Here is a 15,507-nt window from a genome sequence, read left to right as displayed (position 1 = left end):
ACACACACACACACACACACACACACACACACACACACACACACACACACACACACACACACACACACACACACAAGAAAGCAAATGAATATAGATGGTCAAGCAGTTTTCTAGGAATTAATCTTTTATTCAAAGACCAATCTTGTAAACTGAAGTATTATAGTGTCACTTTTGCCTACAGTGTATAAGTATTTTCAAGAATCCTCATGTTGTGTCAGACAACATGCACTGGCAGGTGTCGCTGCCACAGGGGTGCTCGCAGGGAAGGACAACTGGCACGAGCGCCTGACTGGGAGCTAACACATGAGGTCCTGCCATGGTAAATAAGATATCAGAATAACCACCGAAAACCAGTGTCAGGTCATGTAGAGGCATGTGTAAATATACTGTATGTCGGTGCATGCGGGCTGGAGAAGCTGGTTTATCCACCTGGTGGAGAAAAGACTAAATGAGTGAGACCGATTGCTCTTCATTCCAAAAACAAGGTCAGTTATTTTTTATAGCAACTAGTAGATATAACCAAAGCAGATTTCTTGTTTCTTTTTCTTCTTTCTTTTAAACAAAGCATGAACTTTTTTCCATAAAAATAAATGAAAGACCTCAAATATCTCTGAAGAGTTCACGCAAAAGCACTGAAAACAGATTCAATTAACATGTAAAAATTTAGCCAAAAGGTCCCTTATAACAGACGGCCTTCTGCTGAGCTTCATACTTACCTCTGCAGTAAGGAAGGGGGAAATCCCAGGCAGCAGTACCAGCTGAAGTGGCAAGGCAGGACAGGGTGGTATGACCCTCTAGAACATGGCCCGGGCTGCAGCTGTAGCGGATCTTGTCCCCGATATTAAAAGTAGACCCCTGCTGGTGGCCGTTGAGTAGCTTTCCAGGATTACCACAAGTGTAGCTGGGCAAAGCTGTAGAAATAGAAGAGGGGGGGGGAGAGAAAACTGACAGTAAACGAGGCGGGTTGTGGTAAAGTATGTGGCACTGCATCACGTTAGCACTGCCAAGGGCCAGAAAACGAGGGAAAGTCTGATGACAGATAACGACACACAGAGCCATCTGTTCATGGCAACATTTCTGACCCAAGCAGCAACATCTTTCCAAAACAAACAGATAAACAGATAAAATCGTATCTTCTGAGATGTGTGCACATAGTTAAATGTAGTAGCAGAGCTCCGACAGAAGTTGACATAGTCGAGAAATTCCAAATGCACTAAGTGCTGTTTTACCTATCAGGGTAGTCGCTTGAGCACGCTATGTTGACCATCACTGCTTGTGCAATCATGTAGGTGCATGCAAAGGAGCACGCTCACTATTGGTAGAACCTTGACTAATTATGTATTATTATGTAAATCAAGTTCAGAGGAAGTTCAGCCAATCTCGTGTCTGTGAGCTCATGTTATGTTCCAGTGAAAGACACAGTTTCCATGTACCTTAATGACTTACGCCTGAACAGCTAAGTCACACTGCTACAGTACTATATAGGAGTGCAGTGGATTAGAGCTTTGCTCTGCATTTCAGACAGTAAATCCTTAGAGTGTGAGCAAAAGGGCAATGACCAAACATACATCATACACACACACACACACACACACGTACTCTGTGTCACCCAGCTTACTGTCCCGGTCACACACTCCCACACAGCGAGGGACCTGGCCAGAACATGTGCTGGACTTTGGATGAAGCTCAGTCCCTCAACAGGAACTGGGTTGAACTCCAGCGAGGACAGAATGGCTCCTACACAGAAACACAGCTCGCTGGCACCTCGCCATCGTGCTCAAACCACACTCAAGTTTTTTTTATCCTATCTAATGTCTCCAGCTCTATAACGTATTACCAAAAAATAAATAAATAAAATATTTTTAGTCTTCTCTTACTGACTGCCCAAGAAAAAAGCATGTCTTAAGAAAAATTTGCCTTTTCTTTAATTAGAAAATGTTTGTCATTTGTTTAAATAACTAGCTCTTAACATTCATAAAGACGAGTGCATGACTGGCATGTTAAGATGCTTCTTGTGATCCTTTTCTTGGGAAAAATATAATGCAATGATCTTTTTGTTGTGCTTCTTTGACAGACACAAGAAATGCTTTAAGTCAAACCCTAAAACCCCCTTTTTATCTTTTTTTTCTTTCTTTCTTGTGATTGTTTGTTTTCATGTTTCAGGTTTCCTCACTCTAGTCTAAGCTAAAGACTTGCTTACAGCAAGGTCTAACAAGGACGGATCAATCATTTCACCCCATAGTGCATTCTACAGAGCTTGAGCTGTGGAATTAACTGGCTGGTAAATAAACTGCAAACAGTTTGTGTCCAGTCCACGCAGCAGACAACAAACATGACCTCTACGAGTGCGATTTGAAATGTCTTTGTGTGTGTGCGAGCATACTCTGCTACTCCCAGGTGTGAAGCTAACGGAAAGAAAATGTTGTTAATGTAAGTAGCTTATTACAACTTTTAGTTAAGTTTTAAAATGTGTCACAAGCCACTTTATGTACCGGTATATTTTAACCTAAACTATAATCTCTTGTTAACCTTAACCAAGTAGTTTTGTTGCACAGACGTAACAGCAAGCGAAAATAAAAGTAAAACTAAACTTAAAAATAGTCTCACACAAACCCCGGGCTCCTTCTCGAACATCATGTGTGTTTTTGACACCGCCAACCTCGCCTTCCTCCTAATTTTATTCCTCATTTTAAGCTGAATACATTATACAGTAGTTCAAGTCAGGATTGCCTACAGCTGTTTTTTGCAAATGCACTGCAGCTCTGAACTTTTCCAGACATTCCAAGTCAGACATTACACTGTTTAAAATGCATGCACCCTGGTTCTTGTGACGTCTGATACCCATGATTTGCGTCAATGTAAGATTATTGCAGTTATCTGTCCTGTACACCACAGCTACCGAGTGGGTGCCCTGCCCACTGCATGCTTTACTAAGCAGACACCTTTTTCTAAAACCGCAGTGTTTCCAGTAGCTAGAAAGCGGCTGATGCAAACTGCACCCCGCTGTGTGCTAGACGTTGTCGGAACATTGTCTGAGAGACAACTTCAGACAGCTTTCCAACCGTATCCTCCTGACATTTTCAGGAGTTTATATGTGTAAACAGCTTACATGGGTTGATTCAGATGGTAAGAAAAAAAATATGATTGCGAAGGTGGAACTCATATCTAAGTCATGGTTAGATACAAATTTTAACTGTCTGTGTTCATATTTGCAGGACTGAAAATCATAGCATGAGCAAGATTTCTTAAAGAAACACAATAAGGCATCTGCTTAAAGATATTCATTGTAAATTCCTGTGTGTAAAAATCGTTTCAAAACTTTGAAAACTAATAAAGGTTATTAACAGAATGTGAAGACACAGCCACTCAGTTAATATCCTTTCAACACAATACATACAGTATTGTGTTGAAAGGATATTAACTGAAGTCAAACTGGTCAGGCTGTGCCTTTATGCAATACCATTTGTACCACTAAGAGGTGGAGAAATAATCCTAAATTAAGTTCACATCAAGCGATAATGAGGTAAAAAAAACAAAACAAAACAAAAACAGAAGGAGAGTCTGGGTTTGTCCAATTCTCATGAGAAGGCAGGAGCAGGAAGAATTTCAGTTTGAACTCTTGTTGGCAGAGGTGGGGCCACACGTGAGGAGGCAGAGAAGTCATTTCAGAGAGCCGATTGACCCGGAGAAGTGTCGAACTGTGTGAACTTTAAAAAAATGTAAAAAATTGGCAAATCTGTCCAGCAAAATTATGTGGCCAGTGCGAACGGCTGCCCTATTAAGATAGGATAAGTAGGTGAGTCTGATCCATATTTGTAACATGCAAAATATTCACATGGGTTTTATGTGTCCGGTGTATAAAGGCCTTAACAGGTAAAACACTGCCCCTTGTGGTCAACATTTGAATTAAACTCTGCACTGAATCTTTACATAAAGTATCTTCATGTTTAATTTTCATATTTGGAAGAAGGTATTTTTGACTGACAGAATAAAAATTACTTTCATTTGCAAATGTCAGAGAAAGTTAATACATTCCAGTATTTATACATTGGATCCGTAGATGCACAAATATACATAAAAGCACCAACACACTGTGTAAAGTGATTATGGAGCACAGGGCTGAATGGGTTGGTCTCACCATGTCAACCAGAATTCCCTGATTAAATGAGTCAGTATGTTTGCTATCTATGGATATTCCCTGGCTTTAACACTGTTAACCAACAGCAAAACATCTGAGCCAATTCCACACCCCTAACATTTCCCTATTCTTCTGAAGAGGGTTTTTAAGAGTAAAACCAGTAGTGACTCACAGCTGCACTTTGCACTTCTGGCTCCATCCCAATCAGTGATTTCACAGCAGGTGTTTCCCATCATCTGTTGAAGGCAGAACACCTGCTCACACGCTAAAGATGCCCTACGCGACTTGCTGCTGATTTACCTTTTAAAATACCTGGTTAGTACTTTTGTACTCTCCCTCTGGCACAATCCACTACTCTAATGACAGGCTGACTTGTCAATTCCCAGCCTTTATTTTGACCAGCCGATGCTACCTTATTACAGCTTCCCTTCCAACATTACCACATTAGCATATACACAAGGACTCTGCTGGATTAGCATATTAGCTGCTGGGACTGACTTTTTTTAGTGCTGCAGTTTGGCCACAGGGGGCTCTGTTGCCAAGCAGGAAATGATTTTGACCCTGTCATTAAACCATGTGAGTCTGAATCAAAGTCACTGTGAGTGTTTGATACTGAAGGCAAAGGATAGAGGAAGACAGAAACATGGAGTGATGCACAGGAACAGAGCTCATTCTTACAGCCGACAGTTTGACTTGAGTAAATAACAGCATCAACACTGGCTGCATTCCATTTTAGATGTGCCAGTACTAGAGCCCTGATATTGTACATGTTGGCTTACCGGCATGCCTAAATGGAACGGAGCCATCGGTAATGTTATTAGTTACACCTGTGCTTTTCCTTCTTACAGTCAGAATGTCTGTGAGGTCTATTTTTAGACTGGGATGACAGATGCGTGAGAAAAAGACGGCATGAACACAGACTGGATGTGTACATTTGTGTGTCTACAAAATAGTGACAGAGACAGAGAGATGAACCAGCTGGCTGATTTCACTGAATTAAAAATGACTGAGGGTGCAGCACTGTCAGAGTGGAGATGTGTTAAGTATGGGAATGCATGGACTCTAATACACATCCATGTGTGTCTCTGTGTGTCTGCACGTAATAATCCCATCACACTCTTCATTTCAGGTTATTAGTTTGGGCAGTAAATTAAGTCTAATAGTGCCATTACCCATGCAATCCCCAAACAGGGCTAGGCCTGGAGCGCAGATATAGCACATACATTTTTAACCTGCCGGTGAATCATCAATATTGCCTTTACTCCCACAATGTGAAGCAGTTACCAATGAGCAGCAGGATAGAAAAAGATGTATTTGCTTCGCACAAAGGAAGCGAAATGAAGTTTTTGTCTTGGCTTTGCTGTTCTCCCTTTGGAATGCTCCAGAAAACAAAAATACAAGTTGAGCAAAAGTGACGCCTCTCTTTACATAACAGAAAAAAACTAGAATACCGAGGCAGCGGTGTATAAAGACAACCAGCATTTAAAAGCTCATTTATCACAGTCTGTTCCATTCATACCTGCAGGCTAAATCCTAAACATAGAAAGTAAGAAAATGGGAGAAGCTTGAGGGGGGGAAAAAGCAACATAACATTTTAAATATTTGTTCACTTTTTTCTCCTTTAACTTTACATGTTTTTATATATCTGAATTATTTTCCACACAATTTACAGCTTTCATAAGGAAATAAAGCAGGCCTTAGTAGTTCCTGTTTTCAAGAAGAGACATGCATTTCTTCCACCGAGTTTGGCTCATGTCGTTATATGGACTATTCCTTTCCAACTGGTTGCATCCCACCCAACAGCACCAGCCATTTGGTGTTCCTCATGGCAGGTCCATAAGTCACTTGGATGGGTGATTGTGACAAGGCCTGTCCCTGGAGCCCATGTGCTTTAAGCGCTTTCGCTGCAAGTGGTCGTCCTCATCCATCAGTGTAGCTAATTCTACAACACACAGCAGCTAGAAGTAGAAGCATGCGAACACGCCAAAGTGCACACAAACAATCAGCACAGGCACCTTGCCATCCATCGCATCATCCATCCCTCACGTTCTTTTCATCACCTTGCCTCTACTCCCCATCCTCACTCATTCCTGCTTCCTAGAACAGAAGATGGGGTAGCCTTTGACCCCAGTATGATTGATGTGCTCACTTCCTGGGTGTGTTCAAGCCTGTTTCTCTATTTGTCATTTTCTCTTTCTCCAGAAGAAGGAAAAGCTATCTGCCCTTGCACACCGCACAACGCATCTGTCACAAAACAATTATTAGAAAAGGCTTACGTTGCAAAATAAAGGCATCATGAATCTGTAGTGGTGTAGTAAAAGGTGTCACATGAGCAACTTAACAACTGATAATAGCAAAGTAACGACCGGTTTTGAGATTTCTTTTTTTCTTTTTTTGCAAATTCACAAAACTCAGAAACAGAATTTGGTCATGAAGAGTTCAGTCCCTTTTTAGTCCTCCGTTGAAGACTCTTTGGCAGTAGTCACGTTTCTGCAAATGCATTGTTGAAATGTGAATTCAATAAACCAAAATTCAATAAAACAAACAATCAAAAACAACAAGGGTATGAATACTTTTTGATCCCTTTGTAAAAAGCTGCATGTCATCAACTGCAAGAGCAAAATGATAGGGGGAAAAGAGAGCTTTGTTCGAGGATAGATTTGTTTGTTTTACTTTGGTTAAGTCGACAGTAGTAGGAGGGACAGAGACTATATATCTAAAAATTACAGAAAGTGCAAGAAAGAAGAGCATTGAAGCGTGTTGAAGGGATGTAGAGACACAGGTTGGAGCCTGTCTCTGTAAAGTTGATGCAACATCACTCTCTCTGCCATGTATCAGATGGGAGTAGAAGATGCATGATTGACAGTGTAACAGAGCAGATAAACTATATGTGCACAAATATAGCTTGAGAGATACTACGGAGGTGCAGAATAAAATCCATGCACTACGCAGAGATTTGCTATTTCCTGACTTGACTCGTCTCATTTGCTTTTTTTTCTTTCCAATTTCCTTCCATACAAGTTACATCACTGTAAATAAATACAAAGCAACACAATGGGAAAAGACGCGATTGTGTGTAACGGTAATTTAATCCAACTCATTTTCACGCAAGACTGCAAGAGAGATCCAAACAGGCAGGTGGTAAGAACTAAACAGCTGCAAAGATTTTGCGCCATCATGAATTGAAAGAAATTGCAGTTCCTGGCTCTGACTTCAGCCTGACTCAACTCTCTTAAGCCTATTTATGCCTTTATGTATCTGTGCAGGAATTTACATACTTGTATTATGTTGAAAGAGAGGCTACATGTGGGGTATAATAACCTAAAAAGGTCATAAAAAGCAACAATTAACTTTAATGAAATTTACTAGAGTGGAACAAACTTTGAACAAGGAAGCAAAAATAAGAAAAAGTCGTCCAAGCAGGCAAAGCACAGCTCAGGTCAGACCAAAAATAAATCTCCAAAAAGGAAACCCAAAGACAAGGGGACAAAGCAGGAAAGGACGCAGGCACACTGATGAACAGATGATTAATGAGGGAAGATACAAGACTCTAATAAGTGGCACCAAATACATGAACTTTAATATTCTAATTATTATTTGTCCAAAAGCCAAATCAGATTAGAAATGCCCTGTTTAAATGACCTAAAACATAATTAACCAGTAGGTTAAACCAGTGGGCTAGAACCTAAACAATTTTACTGTTTTAAATTACTTAACTTTCTAATCTTCTTCTGCTGTGTTCCTCCTGTACATACAATGAATATGTTTCATAGTTATAGACTGTATATAAAAGTTGGACATAGACATTGTAACGCCACTGATCAGCTGGTGAAATCCCACTGTAAGCGCTTCTGTTGCCATCTTTCTGTTGTGTGTGACAAGAGAGACATGAATCTAACTTATACTGAACACTAATAACAGAACAATCAAGAAGTAGGTCTGCCCCAAACAATGTCCTGCTTTATAGGCCTTTTTGATTCAAGACCATTGTATACTAAATGAGTATCCCCTTGTATTTAACAGACTTTAAACTCATCAATAAAGTGTTCACTGAGGTCATATCAAGGCAGCTGAAGGCTGCTCTCATATATAGCGCTATGATCTTTTGGTTGGATACCTGTTCGTTTTGCAACCATATGCCTCTTATTATCCCTTCCTGGTCACTAGTAGGAATGTAGGTTTAAAGCACTTCCACACTGGCTTCACTTTTCAGACAAAGAAGCTGTATCCGGCTTTTATATACCAGCTATAGTAAGGAAGCAAACTAAAAATTGAACTTTCCAAGCTGAACTTGTGCTCTGTGGATAGTTTGTCTTTTATTACAAATGATTACAGCAGATTTCATTAAGCCTTGACCAGGAATTGGAAAAAAAAAGTCAATGCATACCTCCACTTAAAAAAGTTTATGGTCTAGGACTAGACTAAATCTATGGCTTGGAAACTGTGCCCTGAAGAAAATAAGATTAACAGTGACCATTATGCTCAAAAGACAATAGATATCTTATTCCGGGAGGCGAACAAACTTCTGCCAAATGAATAAACTGCTGATTAAATCAAATGCACGGCATATTCATAATCATGCTTTTCCTCATGTAAACACCGGACTGTAACAAAGTCACAACTCATACAAACAGCTGACCTGAAATCTTAACAATCAAGTAGGCTATAAAAATACCAAGGGAGGTCCCAAATGTAAGAAACGTAGCAGAGAGGCAAACAGGACATCCACAGATTATTAGAATAGAAATAAGCACAGGAGATATGGGGAAAGGAAAATAGAAACTATCGTTACTAAACTAAAGTCTTACCAAATTCCTCTTTCCAATCCCTTCTGCGTGTCCCTTTCTTTCCTCTACATCTTCCTGCCACGCATTTGCAAGTGACATTGCAAGATCGATTCCAACACACAGGTGCATTAGCTCAATAAGCAGTTTCTGCTTTGTCAAGCAGCAATTCAATCAATGCCTGCTGTTCCTTACACATGGGCAGGACAAAAGCTGGCAACACCCATCACTTCTGCTTAGAGAGGCTGAGAATGCAAAAATTAACTCCCCCCCCGGCCTTGTTGCTTTCTGTCTTCATTTTGAAGGAATAGTAGTTTTACTTCTTCACACTTTGTTGATACTTTGAAAAAAATATCCACATGCCACATCCAATCTATTTGATATAAAAACTTACAGTTTTCTGGGAGTCTGGACCTAAACTACCAAGGTAACTCATTTTAGGATAGAGGATTTCATCTAAATTGCACACTACAAAGGCCAGAAACCAAAAATAATTGAAAGAATTTCATTTGATTTAATAAATTTACCTTAACATGTTTTTAATTTCATCACAAATTGGTATTTCAGTACCTGTGCCGTGTTCTCTGCAGAACTAGATTGTAGTGATGCATTTTGATTACTTCGCTTAGCCAGATTTAGATAGGCAGGGGAAACCCCTTATCAGTACTGCTGAGTGTAATCACATTTGACAGTGTTTATAAGTGCAACTGTGGGTGCAGGTAATAGTTAATGTTTCACTGTGTGTCGCTGCCTCAGTGGTTCTTGGTTGAGGATTCACGAGATTTATTGCGCAAACACAATAAAAGACACACACACACACAAGAATGCATATAAATACAGACCGGATTGAACTCAAGATATTCTCATTTCCCACGCACACAACAGCAGGTGCAGTAAAAGGGCCAGTTCCTGTGTGGGAGGCGCTGAGGTGTGAAGGAGAGCTCATACAGAATTGATGGCTGCTGACAATGTCTGCAAAACGGAATAATGTGCCATTCAGTAGCCATTCACTATATATGAGACTAAACTAAGAGGGATCAGGGAGCATGAGAGACTTCAAGGAAAGCCAGAAGACAGATGAGAGACAGAGCTGAGGGAGCTGGGAGGAGAGATCAGTACATCTGTGTACAGCCTTGACTCTGTCTGGATTGAAGTATCTATATCCCCCTGGCTTCCCAGGCTTATCTCTCTACTGACATTACTCTTTCAAACAATAAAATCGCAGAAATCCTGTGGTCACCACTGCAAGCTCACGTACACAGGTGCACACAGGGACATTTACACTGAATTAAGAAGATCATACGTGAATATCTGGTGCACTGGTTTGCTAAATGGCTCACAGTTCATCACTGGTGATACTGCACTACAGCGTGTGTCGTAATAATGAAGGTGTACCGATACAGCTGATTTGGCATTACACAGAGCATTGTGCAATTCTGAGATCGGAGAATTGAATTAAAACAAGTCTATCAAACCTTAAACGTGATAAGGACTGAGAGATAACACTTGAAATCAATACAACAATAAGACTCATCTTTCCCTTTAAAACTATCATTGATCCTGATCATTCTTTACAAAAATGTAATGTATTTCTGGGGTGAGGGTACAGGGGGCAGTGTGGGGCAGTTGACAGTATAAAAGGTGGACTTATCCATGGTGACATCATTCACTGGTTTCTGAAGGCCTGTTTTGAAGCCTTGAGATTAGCGTTTTCACTGTCACCATTTTGGTTTCAAAGAACTGGATGTGACATGGTGGGGAAGGTTTGACTGTGAAAGTGCTTGCATATCTGGGATAATCCTCCTTTTTGAAACATAGTATGACCAAAATGAGTGACTGAGCCCATAAATCCAACAAAAAAGTGTTTACAGAGGTCAAGTCAGAAAGGTATTTTGACTTCTATGGGACCAGAAGTCTTTTTGTAATGCCATCTGGCAGTCTTCAGATAGAAAGCAGGTTTAAGGTACTTTCCTTTGGAACCCAGAACCTATGTACATGTTCCACTGTTAATCATTTTGTGTTTTAAAAATGAAACCTACTTAATTTCACATTTCTTGTTACTTAATGAAAGAAAAAATAAGCCATGCCATATCCTCATAAAGGTGCTTAGAAAACTAAAAAATGTTAATTAAAGAATTAGTGCTAACACCAAGTACCCAGTCACGGCAGATGTCCGCCCCTCCCTGAGCCTGGTGCTGCTGGAGGTTTCTTCCTGCTAAAAGGGAGTTTTTCCTTCCCACTGTCGCCAAAGTGGCTAAAAATTAATTAAAATAACTGATGCTGATTAACTCAACCTGCTATCTGCGAGTAGAATTCTGAGAGTAGAATTACAAGAATTTACACAATTTAGTAGAACATATTTATTAAAATGTGTAGGAAGAAATCAGGATGAATTGCTGCAATTAGTCCAGTTAGAAGCTCACAGCGTTAAAAACGCCTGTGTGGAACTCATTCAAAACGACCAAAATGAGGTCCAGCACAAACTGTGTCGTCTGCAACAGTTATGCACTTGAGCGTGGTTTGGGTTGGAAGTGGCCTTGAAAGAACAGATGAATGGGTGCTAAAGAATACTGAATAGTGTTTTGCTTGCAGCAAATTACAACACAAGAAGAAAATTCCACACAGTAGTCTCCTTTGGCGAAATAAATTCTTTAACATTTGTATTTACGGTGGACACTTTAATTCATCATTACAAAATGAACAATTTCACCTCAGCATGTGTCTAGAAACACTGTCACTGAAACATCACAACAGTCAAAACACATTAATATTTATCCCCTTGGGTAAATTAGTATTCATTCAAAATTTCATGGCAACCCAGGCAGTGGGTGTCAACACCATTCTTGTTTGACGGCCAAATTTAAAAGACAGGTGGACCCTCAGAGGTCCTGCAGGTGGGGCATAAACTAGAATTCTCAGTGCCTGTTGTTTTCCTGCATTTTGTCTTGCTTTGCCATTCCCTGAGCCAATCCTCTTCCCCCCACTCTGCAGGTTGCCTTGGAAACAGTAAGGGCCCACCAGAGAGGACATTGCGAGGGGAAGTGTTGATGCATAAACGTGTAGGTTTTGGGGGGGACGCAGGAAAACAAATGCATCTCTTTTCTTTGTATGCAGTGGTGGGTACGCTCATTAATATATAAGTCAGTGCACTTCCAATTTACATGTTGTACACATGGAGATATGACTTCAATACACTGTGGGTATGCAGTATGAGAGCAATAAACATCCTAACAATAAATGTGTAGAGGCATCCATCAACTCATCAGGGGAGATCAGATGTCACTTCAATCCACACCTCATTAACCATGTCTTCTTTCGTTCACTTTACTTTTTCATGACTTTAGTTATCTGACTTGGGTAGTGAATCAACCAGGCATGGCTTGATGAAGCAGAGGTACTTTGGCAAGTTTAATCAATACCTTTATTTAAGATTAGCTTTTCCTTAAATTTCACTGTCTTTTAGTTTCCCTGATGTCTGCTGTGGTAAAAGAGGAGCGAATCCCAGACTCATCTCGTGCCATGTTTAGGCGTGTGAAAAAATATATTTTTGATCTAAAACCGCTGATCTTGACATCAAAGGCAAATAAATATATTGATATCTGATAATTTCCTATTCCCTTTCACACTCATAATGGCTATCGATTTGTGCACAAGATTATTTATACACATTTTTAGTCCATATTAAATATTATTGTTATTAATATTATTGGGCAAAAGACACTTTTAGTTTGACATGGCTGTGTTATTGTAGCTATATAAGAGGAGAGGCAGTCTAAAATGGGATATTGGCAGTAGAACTGACAGGTTTGTTGGAGTCGAAAGTGCAAACTGACTGAAAAGTCTCCCAGAATTGAGGGTTATATACATTCATTACTACTTCTTCTAAATTAGGTGCTATTTGCTGCAAATTTGTATCGATTCTGTCTTTAATGTAGTTTCAAAATGCTAAACCTGAGGGAAATACAGGTGAGTGCTCTGTCTGAGGAGAGCAACACAGCCAGTGGTGTCTAACATCAATTTCACAGCTTGGGTCTTTATGAACAAAGCATTATTGATTAGAGCTGTGTGGAGAACAACCTTCAAAAAATGGATATATGCAAGCAATGTTGCAAATACCTGGTAAACCATGACCACCATGGTAGACAAACAGACTTTTTTTTGTTGTCATGTCCTTTAAGTAAACTTTGAAAAAAAAAAATGCTTAAAAGTTTCAAACTTATTGAGGTTTTAAACTAAATAGCTATTATACTGCTTACCAGCCTAACAAGGGCAAAAACAAACAAAAAGTCATATAACTAAACCCAAGTTTTGTTTAATATCAGTTGCTGGTTTCTGGTGCTCTAATGCAGACTGGCACTTTTATAACTAATAAAATATAATATTGTGCACCATGTTAACAAAATGCCAGCATTCTAATAAAGGCCTTCATGCACAATAGGTCAACTGAAGTATCAAAGTGTTGCAGAACAGGGTACTGTACACTCGCTAACTCAGAGAGCTGCCCTCTTTCTTTACGCTCTGTTTCACCAGTTAGCTCATCCTGTTGTCTTTTTTTTTTCTCATGGTCACAAGTGCCTGATCTGCCTGTGTGGCCGTTGTTAAAGCATGACAATGCATTTTTAATGGTGTGCTGGGTTTAAATTAACCAAAAAAATAAGCTGTGAAAGGGCCTTGAGAAACAATTTGTTAATGTTAATAGTTTCTGAGAAGACGCCTAATTTGAACAGTTAAATTGTTCTACCTCTATTATGAGAGGTTTCACTGATTCCACGTGAAGCATCTGTTGCACGTATAAAATCGCTTCATATTATTACCGGGCCTGTAATCTTCATCAAGTAAACCACAGTTAGATCATTTTCAATAGTATAATATGCTACATTCAACCAAGTATTGAACTGTAGTTATATGGGAGGAGCTGTGTAATTATAAAATCAATTTAATTGCTGGGTTCTGTTACATGTCTAGTGTTCTGCATTAGAAATTCCTTTAATTCTGACTCGCTATTATGACAATATGATAATCTGTCATAAGATGCGCTACTATCCTCCATTTAACCTCTTGTCTTTTCCCACCCCCAACATGGGCTATGTTGCCTTATTTTTTTAACATGACTCAAGGTTTTTTCTATAATTAGAAATTTCATTAAAGAATCGTGTCTAAATAGTGTTTACCTTTCTTTTCTTTTCTTTTTTGTTTTTACTTTAACCTCTCCTGGTCTAAAAGTATCTGAGTGATTTCAGGTTAAGTATCTTTTGTGCATGCTGGTTTCCCACTACATATTCCCCAAGCCAGTCCCTTATTTTGAGGTTCCCAGGGGATAGTGGATCCTACCGTCATGATTTAGTTTTCAACTTATGTAAGCTAAGGGTCCCTGTTTTTCTTTCTTTCTTTCTTTTTAGATTTAAATAAATGAAGCATAACGACAATGATAATATCCAATGAAATCAGCAGAACTACAAATCCGTACACATGCCATTCTGGAAATAGCCAAAGGATGGCTCTAAATTATGTGGTACTTGGGGGAGATCCAAGTAAAACCCAGAAATAAACCCTGTGATCATCTCACTCAAAGCACGTTCTTCGAGAGCTACATTATCCCCCATACACAGAGGCATAATTTAATTTTAGGTCGTGGTGGGTAAACATGTACACACTGACCACGTCACAAGCATTTGACAACACCCAACTTTTCTTTCGTATTTGTTTGGGGTTTTTTACATTACTGTAATGAGATCCAGATGTCATAATTACTAGATGTGGGTCTCAAAGCTCATAAATATGAACACCATTAACAATATAATTGTGTTTTTTAAGTATTTTGTAAAAGTCTTTACTTATGTGTACATTTTAAAATTTGCACTGCTAGTTAAAACTGGTTCCATTTTTTTCTACATAGATAAAAGAGATTAAAAAAAATATATCTATTGAATGTAACATGCTCTTTTCATTTGAAGAGTATTCAGTAGCTGTACTCTGACACACAGATATGGAGTGGTTGTGAAGATGAACCAGTAGAAAAATAGTCTTAAACAGTTGGGGTAATTTTCATGGGTGTCACCAAGTAGACGTTATTAAACACTGACATAGACACTGTGATGAAAACAACTGGTTTTAGACTGTACATTTTTAAGCTTTATTTTTAATTTTAACTGGCATCATGCAGCTGTTTTGGAGCCAAAAGGGACAATAACACAAAAAGATGGACTCCTAAGGTATCAGCTACAGCTAGCTATTATGGTTAGCATAAACTGTGCAGAAACACATAACCTGGTAACTAGAAAAGTTGCATTTCCTGCGAAAATGCAGTGTGAATGCCCTGTAGTGGAAAGAATTTTTTGCTGAAATGAGGTGAAAAAACTGAAAATTCTGCAGAAAAGGGGTGAAGAGGCTGAGATTTTTTACCGAAAAGAGGTGAAAAAGTTGAACTATCTAGTGAAAGGAAACGTTGCCATGAGCTGGGTTCGAACCCGGGCCTCCTGGTCTGAAGAACGCTACTCATCTCACTGAGCTAACCTGGTTCTCAGGTGGCTGAAAAGAGATGAAACTGAAAATTGTCCTGAAAAGAGGTGACCTCTTTGAATTTTC

The 15,507-nt window shown here is 39.4% G+C and overlaps 1 protein-coding gene across 2 annotated transcripts in view; it reads right to left on the bottom strand.

Moving 5' to 3' along the window:
* The window catches only part of csmd2 (CUB and Sushi multiple domains 2), a 263,474-nt gene that overhangs the window by 180,944 nt on the left and 67,023 nt on the right, over nt 1–15,507 (bottom strand). For both annotated transcript variants that reach the window (XM_042226362.1, XM_014338052.2), the window contains one exon: nt 717–911. In XM_042226362.1, the coding sequence (XP_042082296.1) occupies nt 717–911 (195 nt within the window). The remainder of the gene's footprint in view (nt 1–716; nt 912–15,507) is intronic.

The sequence above is a fragment of the Haplochromis burtoni genome, unplaced genomic scaffold (assembly GCF_018398535.1).
Source record: "Haplochromis burtoni strain Fernald_Lab_line unplaced genomic scaffold, NCSU_Asbu1 Contig_208, whole genome shotgun sequence".
NCBI lineage: Eukaryota > Metazoa > Chordata > Actinopteri > Cichliformes > Cichlidae > Haplochromis > Haplochromis burtoni.
Note: the sequence above shows the minus strand (reverse complement) of the source record. Positions and strands in the feature narration are given on the sequence as shown.